The sequence below is a fragment of the Podarcis cretensis genome (genome assembly GCF_951804945.1).
Source record: "Podarcis cretensis genome assembly, chromosome: 16".
In the NCBI taxonomy this organism is placed as follows: Eukaryota; Metazoa; Chordata; class Lepidosauria; order Squamata; family Lacertidae; genus Podarcis; species Podarcis cretensis.
Genome location: NC_137186.1, coordinates 499,903 through 516,891, shown reverse-complemented (window position 1 = coordinate 516,891; position 16,989 = coordinate 499,903). Strand labels below are relative to the sequence as shown.

The 16,989-nt window shown below is 48.3% G+C and overlaps 1 protein-coding gene and 1 long non-coding RNA gene across 2 annotated transcripts in view; both read left to right on the top strand.

Annotated features, from left to right (window-relative positions):
* The window catches only part of LOC307205878, a 110,392-nt gene that overhangs the window by 88,000 nt on the left and 5,403 nt on the right, over positions 1 to 16,989 (top strand). The gene's annotated exons all lie outside the window — the stretch shown is intronic.
* On the top strand, positions 1,072 to 16,498 carry LOC307205715 (T-lymphocyte surface antigen Ly-9-like). Its single transcript, XM_079958467.1, has 4 exons — positions 1,072 to 1,245; positions 5,400 to 5,732; positions 8,840 to 9,106; positions 15,297 to 16,498. Exons 1-4 carry the CDS (start codon positions 1,194 to 1,196, stop codon positions 15,380 to 15,382), a joined length of 738 nt encoding a protein of 245 aa, XP_079814593.1. The 5' UTR covers positions 1,072 to 1,193; the 3' UTR covers positions 15,383 to 16,498.

Below are 16,989 nucleotides of genomic sequence, written 5' to 3'. Positions count from 1 at the left end.
CCCCTGGTCCTGTTAGCAAGGGATGATGGGAGTTGTAGTCCCAAAACATCTGGAGGGCCGAGTTTGCCTCTGCCTGTCCTAGGGTGTGGTTGGCTGTGGTGAATTTTGTTTTCATGTGTGACTGGGGTGGGTGGGTGTTTTGGATCAGGTTAGCCATATTGATTTGTATGCTGTTGGTGGATTCTTGTTGTTGTCTTGTTGGGCTGTGTACATGATAAAGGGGAGCCATACCGGGGTGAAGGCGTCTTCTTCCATTTGTCCCTGTTTCAGTTTCAATTTGTTGGTTAGTTTTTCTAATAAGGCTGTTTCCCATACTATTTGGTACCATTGGTCCAGGCTTGCTCCTGACAGATCTCTCCAGCCTGATTCTAAAGATATTTGAACCAGCGCATTACAGACTTTACTCCAGGGCACCAGACTCGAGTGGAATGGACTCATTGGTTATATGTCATAAAGAGAAGCACCCTAATCTCAGAGCAAAGCGAGATTTCAAGCGCTTACCCAGAGTTTGGTTCCGTTGGACTGAAGCACAGCAGATATTGTGGCGTCTTTGTAATAGATGGTCTGTTTACACATATACAGCACAGTCATACCTCGGGTTACAGACACTTCAGGTTGTGTGGAACGGGTTACTTCCAGGGTTCGCCGCTCGCACATGCGCAGAAAACTAAATCGCACTTTGCGCATGCACAGAAGTGCCAAATCGCAAGCCGCACGTGTGCAGACGTGGCGCTGCAGGTTGCGAACGTGCCTCCCACACGGATCGTGTTTGCAACCCAAGTGTCCACTGTATATAACCTGCCCTTATGATGGAGGGGCTCACAGCATTACCCCCCCCCCCAAGAAGGCCTTGCTTCTCCCACCGTCCTCGTGGATCCCAAAGCTTGCACAGCCAGTCCTCCTTTCTCAAGCAGAAATGGCAAGCCTGTTCCTCTTGTGCCTTGAGGGCGTGTGTTTCCTAAACCCAGAGGGAGGTCTCTGGCTACTGTGTGCATAGGGCATGGTCACATGACCCCAGGGTCCACCCTGGGTGTCATGCCAAGCCTGCAAGAAGGCGGGCAGGAGGAAGCCGCTCCCCATCCTTGGTTTGGCCAAGTTGCAGAAAAGGGAAGGAGAAGCGGGTGTCCCCGGCTGAGCTGTCCAGGCTCCTCGCCCGTTTTCCTTGGGGCTGATCTCTCCACCGTGACCCCAACATGGATCCAGCTGTTGCCTTCCTCCTCCTCCTCTTCACCTTCCAAGCTACAAGTGAGTAAAATCCAGGTGACTCTCAGTTCAACTCCCTCTGTGTGTGTGCGCCATAATGCAATGCCCTTGCCTCTTCTTGCACGAGAAAACAATGTGTGTGGAGGAATAGGGCTCCCTGCTTATTCCACATTTATCCCCAGTTGCTCACAGAGATGTTAGACAATATCCAGTCTTTATTGAGGAAATTTTCCAGGTTGTTTTCAGAGAGGCTATTTGACAATGAGCTTCAGGCAGATTTGCTTACAGGGTGTTTATCCGTCTTCCCAATGGGCATTTGTTCATTCCATCCATTCCACAACCAGGAAAAAGGCAATTTCCTTTTAAAGGTGTATTTATTGGGTGAGGGGGAACTATGATATTCCATTTGTATCTCACTTTTTCTCCAAAGAGCTCAAGGTGCCCAAAAAACAAAAAACCCCAACCCCTTCTGATGAGCACTTAACAAAAAGGACGAAATCGTGGCTGGTTAACTGCAGCCATGGAATCATGGGCGGGACATTTTATCAGAAGCGTTGAAAATAAATATCTGGTTATTATGGGGTGCTGAAGGGCGCAATGAGATGTTGGCTTTTGGTTTTGGTTTTTAAGCGCACGTTCTGTAGACTCATAGAACTGTAGAGATGGACAAGACCCGACGGGTCACCCAGTCCGACCCCAGCAATGCAAAAATCACAGAGTCTGTGCCCAGAGGTGGAATTAGGTGGGCTTGTGAGTCCAGAAGGTGCTGGGGTCCCTTTGTCACTGCAAATCACCCTGCTATGCAAACAGCCTCAGCCCCAGAGAATTGTTGTAGCAGCAGACTAGAAAGGGGAGATTTTGGGGGCGGGAGGAGAGCCAGGATTGCTGGTTCCCCAAGGTCTCATCTCTCGCCTTTGCCTGTAGCCTGATGGAAAAGCTGCAAATTGGGGTCCTAGCCTTACGATGCTCACTGTGCCCACTGTGTTATGATGATGATGATGATGATTTTTTATTTATACCCCGCCCATCTGGCTGGGTTTCCCCAGCCACTCCGGGCGGCTTCCAACAGAATATTAAAATACAATAGTCTATTAAACATTAAAAGCTTCCCTAAACAGGGCTGCCTTCAGATGTCTTCTAAAAGTCTGGTAGTTGTTTTTCTCTTTGACATTTGGTGGGAAGGTGTTCCACAGGACGGGCGCCACCACCGAGAAGGCCCTCTGTCTGCTTCCCTGTAACCTCACTTCTCGCACTGAGAGAACCACCAGAAGGCCCTCGGAGCTGGACCTCAGTGTCTGGGCAGAACAATGGGGGTGGAGATGCTCCTTCAGGTCTACTGGACTGAGGCCTTTTAGGGCTTTCAAGGTCAGCACCAACACTTTGAATTGTGCTTCTGGCAGTTCCCTGGCTGTGAGAAGCCAAGTTACAGGGAACCAGGCAGAGGGCCTCCTTGATGGTGGCGCCTGTCCTATGGAAAGCCCTAAAAATAAATTATTATTGTTGTTATTGTTGTTGTTGTTGTTGTTGTTGTTGTTGTTGTTGTTGTTGTTGGTTCTGAGTGGCATTTGGCCACTGCAAAGCAAGAAGGCTGCACTGGCTGGGACCCTTCTTAGGTCCTGGTGGAACCTCCAGGTCCAGAAGCAGTCTATCAAGATTTCTAGGTCTTAAGGGCTTTTGCATGGCCACCGTGAGAACAGGAGGCTTGCTTTGATGGGCCCCCTTGGGCCTGATCCAGCTTCTGGGCTCTGAGATGTTCCTCATGGTTGTTTTTAGGAGTAAGAGCAACTGATCTGGAAAGATTTGGCAATGGGGTTTGGGTGTGTGCCTGTAAAACAAGCAAGGTCATCCCCACTAATTGCTCAAGAAGTATTGTGTCAGCTAGTGGCATTTTGAGAGAAGCATAACTTGACCGGGTGGTGGGAGACAACAACACGAAGCATCCTCTGTGGGTGTCAGACAGATGTGAACAACAGAACATCCCAGCGTCCGCGGCACCAGGACCTGCTAGTCCCACCTCTTGTCCCCACAGCGGCCAGAGGGCTCTGGGAACCTAGGACCAGTGCTTTTTCTGGGGGTACCCAGGGGTACACGTACCCCTAAACATTTTGTGAATCTTTGTGCTTTTGTCCATTTATTGTATTTATTTTTCCTGACTTGAACTTTAAAAGGGTGATTTTCTTGAATCAAAATGAGATCACCCCTAAACATTTTTTTAGGGCGGAGGAAGCACTGCCTAGGACTCTAGAGAGACTGCTTTAGGGGCCAGAAGAGGTTGGCTTCTGGATCAGGCCAAAGGGGGTGCATCTGTTTCTCACAGTGTCCAGCCCGAAGCCCCAAACTGGGAAGCCCAGAAGCGTAACTGCAGCAACCCCCTTGCATGCAACCAAGGCAGGCCCCCAGCTGGCTCCAGACATCTCCAGTCCTTGGTGCAGCATCAGCGACCTGAGCTTCAGAAGCTGGGGCAGGCTACTCAGCAGAGTAAACATTACACAACAGAAGTGGCAGAAGTTGTGTGAGCATATTTGCAAACAGTTTATTCAGCATGCAGCAGGACAAAAGGAAAACATGTCCAATCTCCTTGGTGTCCAAGCAAGACAGCAAAAGCAAAAGCTGTACGCATACAGAAGTTCCCAGCAAGCTGTGCTGGAGTGTAAACAGACATGTGACATGCAACAATTCCACATGTCTGTTCTGAAGGTGGAACGGAATATCCTCACACTATCCTCCATTTATGAGAGCCCTGCCTGTGTGCAGGATTGCAGGTTAAAGGTATAGGGACCCCTGACCATTAGGTCCAGTCGTGACCGACTCTGGGGTTGTGGCGCTCATCTCGCTTTACTGGCCGAGGGAGCCAGCGTACAGCTTCCGGGTCATGTGGCCAGCAGGACTAAGCCGCTTCTGGCGAACCAGAGCAGCGCACGGAAACGCCATTTACCTTCCCGCCGGAGCAGTACCTATTTATCTACTTGCACTTTGACGTGCTTTCAAACTGCTAGGTTGGCATGAGCTGGGACTGAGCAACAGGAGCTCACCCCGTCGCAGGGATTCGAACCACCGACCTACTGATCAACAAGCCCTAGGCTCTGTTGTTTAACCTACAGCGCCACCCACGTCCCTTAGCAGATAGGATAGCCATCTTCAAACAGGGCCGTCTTAAACATATTCGGCACCGGGGTGCAAAGATCCCTCCGGCGCCCACCCCCCTTTCCCAGAATTGACCTTTTTTTTAGGGCTGGAGGAGGCGGGCAGTGGCTGGAGGGTGGCTTCTCTGGCGGGGAAGAGTCAAAGGCTGGACACGGCACCTCCTGGCTCAACTGGCTGCTTTGTGCTGCGGTGGCCACATCAAGCAGCACACCAAGCGAGCAGGCCTGTGCTGAGCGAGCAAGGATGCATGTGCCGCTCCCGCCAAGCGCCGGCTTGGTTTGTCCCCTTTTAGCCTTCTGGTGCCCCGCAGAATTTGGTGCCTGCAGGCTAAAAGGGAGAGGGGGGGAAACCGAGCACGCCCCCTCGCTCACTCAGCGCACTCAATCGGTGTTCCCCGGACTCTTGCCTGGCGCCCTCCAGAACTTGGCGCCCTGGCATCCCTGCCACTAGCCTCAATGGGTAAGAGGGGCCTGTCTTCAAATATCTCAAGGGCTGCCCCATGGAAATTGGAGCAGGCTTGATCTCTCCAGAAGGCAGGACCCAAACCAAGAGATTCAAATAGCAAGGCAGGAGACTCCCATTAAACATTAGGGAAAATTTCCTGAGGGCAGGAGCTGTTCAACAGTGGAACAAATTCCCTCATTGGGCTCTCCTTCCTTGGAGGTTTCCAAGCAGAGGATGGACGGCCGTCTGTCATCACATGGATGCTTTAGTTGTGATTCCTGCACTGCTGGGATTTGGACCAGAAGACCCTCATAGCCCCTAGGATTCAACCATTCTATGAAAGGGGTGTGAGGAGATGGGGGACTCGGCTGTGCCCCCTAGGTTTTCCCCCCTAACTGCTCCCCATTTTGAAATGGCTTATCAGCTCATGTGCCTCCCCCCTCAGTTGCTTTGCAAGCCTATCTAATATCCAACCCCCACTGCCCCCCCCAAAACCCCAGGTTGCTGAAATGCTCTGGTCAATGTCTCAACCTGGTTCCTGTTGATGGCGCGTGACTCTCATCCTCTCCAAATTCACTTTCTTCCCTCTTCTCTCTCTCCTCTCCAAGGCGCAGACAGTCCTGCAGCGACCCACGCTGAATTAGGCCCCAAAGATGTGGGGCACTCGGTCAGCCTTCCTGTCGTGATTCCAAAAGGAACCATTTTCTCGGGTCTCATGTTGAGGTCCGCTGGCCCACCCAGCAAGGCCGTTGCTATGTGGGAGCAAGGGAAGCCCGTCACGGTCCTAGACCCGAGGTATTCCGAAAGGGTATCTTTCCTGGAGGAGGAACCTGCCTTCCAAATCCATAACCTCACCTTGGAAGACGGAGGAGGCTATGACATTTCGACGTTGACCCAGGAAGGCTCCAAGACGCTGAACCGCTACACGCTCTTCGTCTTCCGTAAGTAACTTCTAAGAACTGCAAATTCAAGCGCCTCCCATGCACATTTGAAGCACCCGCCCCCAAGAATCCTGGGAACCACAGTTCCCCACCCAGAGAGCTACATTGAATGAACTACGGTTCCCAGGATTATTGGAGCGGGAAGTTATGCACTTTGTACAAGTTATAGAGATATTTATTTATTTCATTATGTCACATGTACACCACTTGATTATTTTTTAAAAATGACAAGGAAATCAAGGAAAAATCACAGCAATACTTTAAAACATACAAAAGTTAAAATACTAAAGCAGATAGGTTCATAAATGTATGGTAGGGCTGTGGCCTTAGTTCAAGGCAGAGAATTTGAACTGAATAGTAAAAGAGCAAAGGCTGCTATCAGCTCAAAGAAGAATGTCCGACTGGCATGTTCCCTCCCTCCTGCTCATCCGTTCGGGAGCTTCAAAAGCTTTCTTCAGCCCGAACATCACTGACACCAGCACACTTAGGGATCCGCAGAGTTTGCGCATTTCGCGTGACAGACCTCAGCAACTCAGCATTTTGGCTAATCTACTTTATTTGCATATAAACACACACGGAGCACTGCAACATGGCTCCCTCTCTCTCTAGCATCAGACAGCAAAGAGAAAAGGGACAAAGGACAATAGTCCCACTTCACGGAACACAGTGACACAAACATCCTGTCTCCGTCATGTCCCACTTGGTGGAGTCAAAACATACACCGTCATGTGAAAGACAACAATCCCATGACTGCAATCATGGAGCAGGGATCCTGACACCCCCTGCAGGGCAGGCTCTCCATCGGGGGGGGGGCATCTGGCAAGGATGCTTTAGCAGTGATCGCTGCATTGCAGGAAGTTAGACTACGTGACCCTTGGAAACTCTAGGATTCTGTGACTAATCAAAGCCGTGTCTGGCAGCTACTAAGTTCAGGAGTTTTCCAAGAAATTGTCAGTTCCTCAACCGAGAAGTTACACCAAACCCAAGAAGGGAAGAAAGTTGGGCAGCTGCTTTTAGTTTTAAATGTTGCGACAGCAGCTAAAATTATCCTTCCTCAGCAGATCTTATTTGCTAGATGCAACCGTCAAACTTTGAAGCAAAGAGAGGGCAGGCACCCGGTTGCTTGCTTGGCAAGAACGTACGTAACCCTGGCAAAGAAAAAGGGTGAAAAATATCCTGGTTGTCAGGCTGCAGTTCAGTGGTAGAGCAGGGACTTCACGTCCAGACGGCCCCAGGCTCCCTCCTCCATGGCATCCTGGGGGAAAGGACTCCTGCCTGAAATGTTGAAAAGTGGTGAGTGGCCACTCTCAGCGAGGTGTCTTCCCCCTTTCCAGACCCAGGACTTGTGAGAATGCTGTGGATAGCAGGAGAGGATATATTGGTTCTATATTATCCTTCCTCACTCATGCTAGTGAGTCAGTAGCAGAGTACATTCCCCACTATATAGCAGGAAGCCAGCTGGTAGATTCATTTGAATATCTGTTGTTCCTGGTAAATTCCTGGTGTTTTGTTTTTCCTGGTAAATTCCCCTTTTATTCCCTCTTAAAAAGAATAAAGACACAACGGTCTTCCCTTAAAAGCAACAAGGTTTACTCACATTCCGTCCACAGTGTGATCCCAAAGGCAGGCTTTAGCTTGTAGTTACAGATACAGAGAAAGGTGTGGGTTCATCCCCTTGTGAGGAATGAGCCCATGCGCTGCTGGCTGAGAGCCAGCAGACAGCAGAAGCATCCAGAGAAGGAGAAGGGTCTCAAGAAAGCAGATGGCTGCGTGACCGGTCCCTTTATGGGGTCTTCCAGGGTCACGCCCATCTACCTGTTCACACGCAGAGGGAGGATGCTCCAGACCAGGTGTCACAGGAAGTTATACTGACTAGAGTAACACCCCCCTGCGCATCCTCTCTGGGCAAACAGGAAATGTTGAACTTGACTGCTACGGCGATGTTACTTCCCACAGGACCCCCTTTCCAGCTAACATGCACCTGGGGACCCATTTCCTTAAGCCTTTTACAAGACCTTGTACGACTCATGCAACACATTGGCGGCTAATATACACACAATAATTACCAAAATGATTGTGCATTCTTTATCAATCTTCTGAGAAAAATACAAGACCTTATGCAAAACCACAGAGACTTGTGAACTACCCAACCTAAGATGAACTTATAATATCTGATTTCAATAGATTTTTCAAGTGCTTAGCTCAGTCTTTTGTTTTCTTTATCTTCACAATACGGAGAGATGCTAGTGAAGTTGCAGATAGATGTTAATGAAGTTGCAGACATTAACATCCATCTACAACTTCACAATCTCTTGGTATTGTGAACAACACCGAACTTACCCTTTATTGGTATCTTCATGAACTTACCAAAAATGATAAAGAAAACAAAAGACTGAGCTAAGCACTTGAAAAATCTATTGAAATCAGACATTATAAGTTCATCTTAAGTTGGGTAGTTCGCAAGTCTCTGTGGCTTTGCATAAGGTCTTGTATTTTTCTCAGAAGATTGAGAAAGAATGCATAATCATTTTGGTAATTATTGTGTGTACAGTGGTACCTCAGGTTAAGTACTTAATTCTTTCTGGAGGTCTGTTCTTAACCTGAAGCACCACTTTAGCTAATGGGGCCTCCTGCTGCCACCGCGCCGCCAGAGTCCTATTTCTGTTCTCATCCTGAAGCAAAGTTCTTAACCTGAAACACTATTTCTGGGTTAGCAGAGTCTGTAACCTGAAGCGTCTGTAACCTGAGGTACCACTGTATATTAGTTGCCAACGTGTTGCATGAATCGTACTACTCCTATGAGCAGCACAGGTGGCATTTTCCTAGCGTTATTGTTTTTGCCAGACGTTGGCATCTTGGATCAGGCCCCGACCTGTCTCTGAGTCCACCAACTTCCCGAGGAGTCCATTCCACGGTCGAGCCGCTCTTCGCACCAGGAACTTCCCAATGCTTAGTCTGGATCTCCTTTCTTGAGATTTGAATCCGTTGGTTTGTGCCCTGCCCTCTGGGGTGGCAGGTTGCAAGCTGGCTCCCCCTTCTGAGACTGGAAGATGGCTGCGATTTCTTGACCCTGCCCTTGCCCACCTCTTCCCTCCCTCCCGTTTCAGACATCAACATCATGGGAGAAAGGCTGGCCAACAGCTCCTGCAACATGAATTTGCTGTGTGAGGCTGGAGCTGGAGCCAAAGTTCGGGTGACCTACTCCTGGAAGAATACAAAAACGGGGGACACGGCATCTGGCAACGCCAGGCTGCACCTCACCTTGAACGCCAAGAACAAAGATGACTCTTACACCTGCTCCGCGCAGGCCTTGGGGACCCAGAAAGCTTGGGAAGTCTTGCCCTATGCATCGTGCCCAAAATCTGCAGCTGCAGGTGAGTAATATTTTGATTTATTTCCCTACTACTCAGTATTGCAGTGCTTCAGAAGACCAAAGACGGGCACCGTAGCCTGTGGTCGGTCAGTCAGTTTTATTGCACATAGCCAAAGGCTGCCGCAATGTACACAGGATCATTCAACAATTAAAAGAAAATATGCTGGATTAATACAAAACACTTAAAACATTTCTATTCTCAAGACATTTCCTACTCTAAACAGAGCTATAAAAGTACCTTAATATACAGGTTAAGACAATAAAATTTATAGACTAAAATCACCACATGGCCACTAATATATTAAAAAATAATGTTAATTAATACAATGTGCAATTATATTCAAAGTTTGGTGATAAAGATAGAATATAGCTTGATGTAGGTTGGGTCAAATAAATTCATCTCCTTTACAGTTGGTGGCTATATAATCTGCTCTAGTTTTCCTAGCGGCAGTTGCAGAGAGTGTTGCATGCCAGGTCACATACTTATCTGTGTCTGCGAGGAGATATAAAATCAAGTCAGAGGGGTTCTGACCAGGGGACCTTGTCATTATAGGTGCTAAAAGTCGCTCTCTTACTTCATTATATAAGGAGCAGTGCAAGAGATAATGCATAAGGTCTTCTACTTCAGGACATCTCCTAATGCAAACACGTTCGTTTGTTGGTCTGCCTCTGTGTCTCCCATTTCTATAAGCAGAGTTTATTGTATTTAATTGTAACTCTGGAAAAGCTTTCCAAAGTTGTACAAAAGTCAGTTCATTAAAATAAGGAGTATGTTTGTGGGCCTCTCTAAGTTTGAAATATAATGGGGTGTGTTATGTATTGAGTTGAATAGGATCCAAAATGCAGCAGTCTGATTGGTCCTAGAACAATAGAATCCAGAATGCAGCAGTCTGATTGGTCCACAGGAGCCACCCAATCCAGCTCCAGGTGGAAGTGAATCCACAACCTGATTGGCCTACAGGTGAATCCCGGAATTAGCCAATCACGTGGGGCCCATTGTGTAAATAATGTATATAAAGCAGACATTCTGGGGGAACTTCCATTCCTCCTCACCACTGTGAGCTGAATAAAGAGCATGAAATCCACTCTCGACTCCGGGTATATTTCAGGGCGCATGTGGATGTGTACGCAGAGTTTAGGTCGTTTTTAGTTGCCACTGCCCTTATGGTTCATTTGAAAATATTTTTCTGGGACTATAAGGAAAGCTCTTTGATCTCGGTCACTGAGAGGTCCTATTTGCCCATCAGTTGGGCAGCGTGATGTACCCATTTTTTAAGGGGTAATCCATTCGAGACTGCGATAGAAAGGACAGGATATAGAAAGGACAGGAGGTCACCTCCGAAAGGATGTTGCAGAGTTGGGGAAGGTTCAGATAAGGACAAGCGGACTGGTCACCGAGATGGAGCATCTCCCCTGTGAGCAATGGTCGCAGCGTTTGGGGCTTTTTAGATTAGAGGAAAGAGGGGTGAAGAAAACGAGGCACAGCCTTGAGAAAGTGGTAGAGAAAAGCTTTTATCCCTCTCTCATAGTTGGTGGGTATCTGATGAGGCTGGATGTTGGAAGATTTAGGACAGATAAAAGGAAGAACTTCTTCAAGCAGCGCACTGTTAATGTCAGTTTGCATTTCTTAGTGCAAAAAGTATTGATCTGATGCACTGATCTTTCCTATTCTATTCTAATTCATTCAAGAGGCTTCTGGAAGCTTCTTTCTGTGAAAGAAGCAAGCAGAAGGTTCATGAGGTTTGGGTTCTTCCTTCAGAGAAGCTGAGTGCAGCTGGCTTAGACTGGTTCTTTTATCTCTTTCTGTCGAGGTCATGCTGATTATAATAATACGGCCAGAAGGAGCCTGGGCTTCACTTTCTGTCTCTCTTTCCTTCTGGTGTGCTGTTCTGAACAAAGTGTTAAGGTTTAGTCTTATTGTAAGTTATGTAAGCTTAAGTTAAAGCTGCTGCAACTGGATTTCTTATGGGTAGTGCCAGTCCTGAATGTACAGTGGATACTCGGGTTGCAAAACGTGATTCGTGCGGGATGCACGTTCACAACCCACAGCATCCGCAACCTGCCGCACCGCGTCTGCACACGTGCGGGTCACGATTCAGCGCATGCGCAAGCGCCAAAACCCGGAAGTAACCCGTTCCGGTACTTCTGGGTTTGGCACGGTGCGCAACCCAAAATCACGTAACCCGAAGTGTCTGTAACCTGAGGTATTACTGTACAGTGGTACCTCGGGTTAAGTACTTAATTCGTTCCGGAGGTCCATTCTTAACCTGAAACTGTACTTAACCTGAAGCACCACTTTAGCTAATGGGGTCTCCTGCTGCTGCCACACCGCCGGAGCACGATTTCTGTTCTTATCCTGAAGCAAAGTTCTTAACCTGAAGCACTATTTCTGGGTTAGCGGAGTCTGTAACCTGAAGCGTATGTAACCCGAGGTACCACTGTATTGGATTTGTGACCATTATGCTCAGTTGCCTTCAGTAGCAGTAAAGCTCTGCTGGATGAAATTTGAATTGCCTCTGATCTATTTTGGGGAAATCCTGCAACGTGTTTGTTACGGAAAAATCTAGGTGTGAGGCTGCTCAGTCCCCCAGCTGGTCGGGCTGAGCCCGCGGGTCCCTGCGGAATAAAGGAAGGAGTCCAGCCAACCGGAGCAAACAGCTGTCGACCAAAGTTTATTGCGCAATAGGTTCAAAGAGGAAAGTTGAACCCTGAGGATGGGGTGACAAGGACTTTTAAAACTCTCCCACCACATCCCAGAATACAGTGAATTCTTACATTTGGTATTGTGCAGCAAAGGCCCTTTGAATAGATAGGAAGAAACTGTGATGAAGTGTTTTGTGGGGACAAATCACAAAAGTGATTGTGCTGATTTTGGTAGTGGGCTTCATGTGCATGATATCTGCTGGAGGGGCAAACCCCCCCCCCAACCTATACATAAATTCCTGCAACATCCCTAAGAGGTGAGGGTGGAGAAATTGGGGTCGCTTTGCATTATAACTTGAAGCTGTTTACCCCAGGAGCGGAGGTCTGCTGCAATTCAAATTACAAATCACAGCCCAGGCAGCACCTCCAGATGAGCTGATATGCAGACAAGCTAAAGAGAGACCATGAATGGCCAGAAATATTTTTGAGATTTCCACATCTCATCAAAATAATAATACTAACAATCCTATCCTGTTGGAGCATCTGGAATCTAAACTATGCAGCAAATATTTGAAATAATCAAGCTTGCCAAATTAACATTATTTTCCCTTTTTGGAGAATAGAGCATTTGTCAGCTGGGCTGAGACGATGGCGTCATTTCTGAAGTGCGCCGCAGCAAATGTTCCCTCTCCAGAACCCTTTTAGCCATTCCCCTGCATTATTCATTCTAATTCATTATTTGGTATTCATCCATTCTTTTTGAAGTCATTTAAGTCATTATTTGCCTAACCCCTGGAACACGGGGAGGCTGTTGGAGAGAGAAAGCAAAAAGGTAATTATATCCGCCATGCCAAGCAAGCATGTATGTGGCGTCTGGGGGCTTCTGTGAGACTTATTTTGATTTATTCATTTCATTTAGAACCAGCTCATTCTGAAAGCCATAGGTGGCCACATCTCCCTGGGAAGGTATTTACGGGATGGGATGTGGGTACCTGGATGGAGAGCCTTTTCTCACACGTCCTCTGAGCTGAATTCTCCCGGGGGGGGGGTGTGTGTGCTTTTCCTGATCGCCATCCCTCTACCCTCTGAAGTTCAATGGGCAGTGGGGGGGCGGGAATAATACTGAGATGGTCCTTTTGGGGGTGTTGTGCTCCCCCATCCCACCCCCAAATAATATATAAAAATAATTCATTACTTATACCCCGCCCATCTGGCTGGGTTTCCCCAGCTACTCTGTGCGTCTAAAAATACATTAACACCTCGGTCACTAAAAGCTTCCCTAAACAGGGCTGCCTTCAGATGTCTTCTAAAAGTCAGATAGTTGTTTATTTCCTTGACATCTGATGGGAGGGCGTTCCACAGGGTGGGCACCACTACCAAGAAGGCCCTCTGCCTGGTTCCCTGTGTTACGGTAAAATTCTGGGTGCGAGGCTGCTCTGCCACCCAGCTCGTCGGACTAAGTCCGTGGGTCCCTGCGGAGGAAAATGAGCTCAGCCGGAGACAGGAGCAAGCTGCAGATGATCCAAGTTTATTGCGCAACAGGTTCAAGGCGAGATTGAACCGTGAGAAAGGGGTGACATGAACTTTTGAAACTTCCCTCCATGTCCCAGAATACAGTGCAAAATACATCCCAGTTACATCATGAATACATTAAGAAGAGGTTGGGTTACACAGATTACATCATGAATACATTAAGAAGAGGCTGGGTTACACGGATTAACATATGGAGGAGGGAGGGGGAATATGCAGAGTTGGAGATGTGCGCAGATAAACACTTCCTGAGTACCGGTGATGAGAAGACAATGGTCCAAATATGTATAGTCTGCCACCTGGCATTGCCCAGGGGAAAGGCTTGGCAGAGTGATTTGACAGGATTAGGGTCTTGACACCTTGCTTGAGGGATTATGGAGGACAGGGGAGGTGTCATGGAGTCCTAGAGAAATTGAGCAAATTGGCACGTTGAGTTTCTATGAATTTTATAGATTTTAGTCCCTTTTGACATTGACAATTGGAAATAAATGGATATATTGTAGTGAAGAAGAAGGTAAAGAAGACATGCCCCCCCTTCCGTATCACCTGTAACTTGGCTTCTCGTAGCGAGGGAACCGCCAGAAGGCCCTCGGATCTGGACCTCAGTGTCTGGCTGAATGATGGGGGTGGAGACGCTCCTTCAGGTATTCTGGGCCTTTGAGGCCATTTAGGGCTTTCAAGGTCAGCACCAACACTTTGAATTGTGCCCGGAAACGTACTGGGAACCGATGCAGGTCTTTCAGGATGGGGGTTATATGGTCTCAGCAGCCATTCCCAGTCCCCACTCTAGCTGCCACATTCTTGATTAGTTGTAGTTTTGGGGTCACCTTGAAAGGTGTCCAACCCACTAAGGAGGATAATAATGCAATACAGTGGTACCTCGGGTTACAGATGCTTCAGGTTACAGACGCTTCAGGTTACAGACTCCACTGGCCCAGAAATATTACCTCAGGTTAATAACTTTGCTTCAGGATAAGAACAGAAATCGTGCTCTGGCAGCAGAGGGAGGCCCCATTAGCTAAAGTGGTACCTCAGGTTAAGAACAGTTTCAGGTTAAGAACGGACCTGTGGAACGAATTAAGTACTTAACCTGAGGTACCACTGTACAAAACAGTGACAATTACGGTAATTGCACATTTTCCTTCCAAGCCAATTAATTCAGCAAAATGGATGAATCTGATCCAGTGAGACAGGTGTTTCCAAGTCTGATATTCCTTTGCGCCTCCACCTGCTCCTTCTGTTGTGGCTTCCCCATCTAGTGCAGCCTCCTCTTCTCACAGGGGTCAGCCTGTGCAAAACCCACAAGCGGGATCTGAGTGTGAGAGCAACTCTCTCCCCTCCGATGGTTCCCAGCGACTGCCACTCAGAAGCATGGCAGAGCCCTCCTGGCTGGCAGCCCTCGAGAGCCCTCTCCTCCTCCATGAATTTGTCCCATCCTCTTTGAAATATACTCAGAGTCGAGGGTGGATTTCATGCTCTTTCTTCAGCTCCTAGTGGTGAGGAGGAATGGAAGTTCCCCCAGAATGTCTGCCTTATATACATTATTTACGCAATGGGCCCCACGTGATTGACTAATTCCGGGATTCTCCTATAGGCCAATCAGGTTGCGGATTCACTTCCACCTGGAGCTGGATTGGGTGGCTCCTGTGGACCAATCACACTGCTGCATTCTGGATCCTATTGTTCTAGGACCAATCAGACTGCTGCATTCTGGATCCTATTGTTCTAGGACCAAGCAGACTGCTGCATTCTGGATCCTATTGTTCTAGGACCAATCAGACTGCTGCATTCTGGATCCTATTGTTCTAGGACCAATCAGACTGCTGCCTTCTGGGTCCTATTGTTCTAGGACCAATCAGACTGCTGCATTCTGGATCCTATTGTTCTAGGGCCAAGCAGACTGCTGCATTCTAGATCCTATTCCACTCCGTACATCACACTCTTTCCAAGCCATCAAGGGTGGTGGCCACCCCTGCCTCCATTTAATCGGGAACATCTCCTCCTTTTTGTCTTTCCAGGACTTTTCGTGGCCGGCCTGTTCTTCTTCCACGTTGCCAGAGCTCTTTTGGCACCTGCCCTCATCACCGTCTTCATGCTCCTGTAAATAGCCAGTGGCTCTCCAGCTGCTTCCTGAGCAAAGTGTGGAAATCCAGCCGCCTCCTGCCGTTTTCCAGTGCTCCCACTTCTCGTCCGCCCCTTGCTCTGGTTCCCCTTTGCAGTCAAACCTCGGTTGTTGAAGGTAACCCACTCCAGAAGGCCGTTCGACTTCCGGTTGGGCGCAGGAGCTTCTTGCACTCAAGCAGAAGCTGCGTCGGACGTTCGGGTTCCAAAAAACGTTCGTAAACCAGAGCATTTACTTCCCGGTTTTCGGCGAAACGTTCGAAAATGGAGCTGTTCAAGAGCCGAGGCTTGACTGTATTAGGAAATGAGAGAGAGAAGAAGTCTGAATTAACATTTGCTAATTATGCCCCGTGATCCATCTGGTTCCTCCCACCATCCCTCTGCGCCCAACCAGTCCCTGGCAGGGAGGCACACCTCAGGATCTGCTGAGATTCCTGCACTGAAGGGGGTTGGACTAGATGACCCCTGGGTTCTTTTCCAACTCTGCAATTCCGTGATTCATGCATGCTTCGGTGTTCCCAGGCATCACATTCCTATTTCCCAGTGCTGATCCTCTGAAGCCACTGCCGCGATTTTGTCCCTAATCAAAGCCCTCAGTATAAGGATGATTCCTATGTTCCTATTTAAACCATCCCTTTATGGAGAACCATGAGGACTAGCGTCTTATTTTTAGAACAAAGGGTGTAGCGCAGCGGTACAACAAGCTGAAGGCTCCATGTTTGACCCCCAACAGCATCTCCAGCTAGGGCTGGTCTGGAACTCCAGAGAGCCATTGCTGGTCAGGGTGGACCAAGCTTCCCCAACCTGGTGCCCTCAAACTGGTGCTAAACTGCAGGCTGCTGGGATCCTTCCTCAGGGTTCAATCCCAATCTTAAATTCAGTTCTCTGCTTTCCTTGCAGCAAATTGCCATTTTATTTTATTTCTTGAAAATCCTAATGGAAATTGGCCTGTCTTTCAGTGTGAATTCCTCCTAAAGGAGGCTGTATTAAACTGAAATACCTGGGTTTGTGGGGGGGGGGTCCCCAACCCCCCAAGGCATTCTTGCATGTTATTTCCCTGCTACAATATGTTAACATGAAAGAACCCTTTCCCTTAATAGATGCTTCTTCTGTGGGTGTGGTGGGTTTTTTTTGGGGGGTGTGTGTGTAAAATATTCTTTGTTTGGAGAACTGCATGGCAAAATTCAGATCAGTTTGGGTTTCGAAAGATGGGTGTGTTTTGGTTCTTGTACAATTTCAGAGAGTGCTAATTTCACCAATTTGACTTTTCCTTGCTGCTTCTCTGTCCAGCAAGCAAGTGGGGGCAGCAGGAATAAGGAAAACAAGGAGGGGGCAAAAATAGCAAGGGGGGGCAGGTAGGATCACCAAAAACCCTGCAAAACCCTGGTGCTGGCCCTGTTCAGCCCACTTGGTAGTTTCCTGGCAGGTTGCCATCTTTGCATGCAGAAGGTTCAAGGTTCGTTCCCCGGCGACATCTCAAACCTCAGAGAGCCACTGCTGGCCAGCGCAGTCCAAACTTCCCCAACGTGGTGCCCCCAGGATGCTACTCGACTCCGCAGATCCCGTCAGCCCCAGCCAGAAGAGCTGACA

Bases quoted from the DNA above. Each gene is read 5' to 3' on its own strand.
- LOC307205715 (XM_079958467.1), top strand. From the start codon at position 1,194: ATGGATCCAGCTGTTGCCTTCCTCCTCCTCCTCTTCACCTTCCAAGCT. The intron at 5,733-8,839 runs GTAAGTAACTTC...CTCCCGTTTCAG, and splicing joins CTACACGCTCTTCGTCTTCC to ACATCAACATCATGGGAGAA. The intron at 9,107-15,296 runs GTGAGTAATATT...TTGTCTTTCCAG, and splicing joins CCCAAAATCTGCAGCTGCAG to GACTTTTCGTGGCCGGCCTG.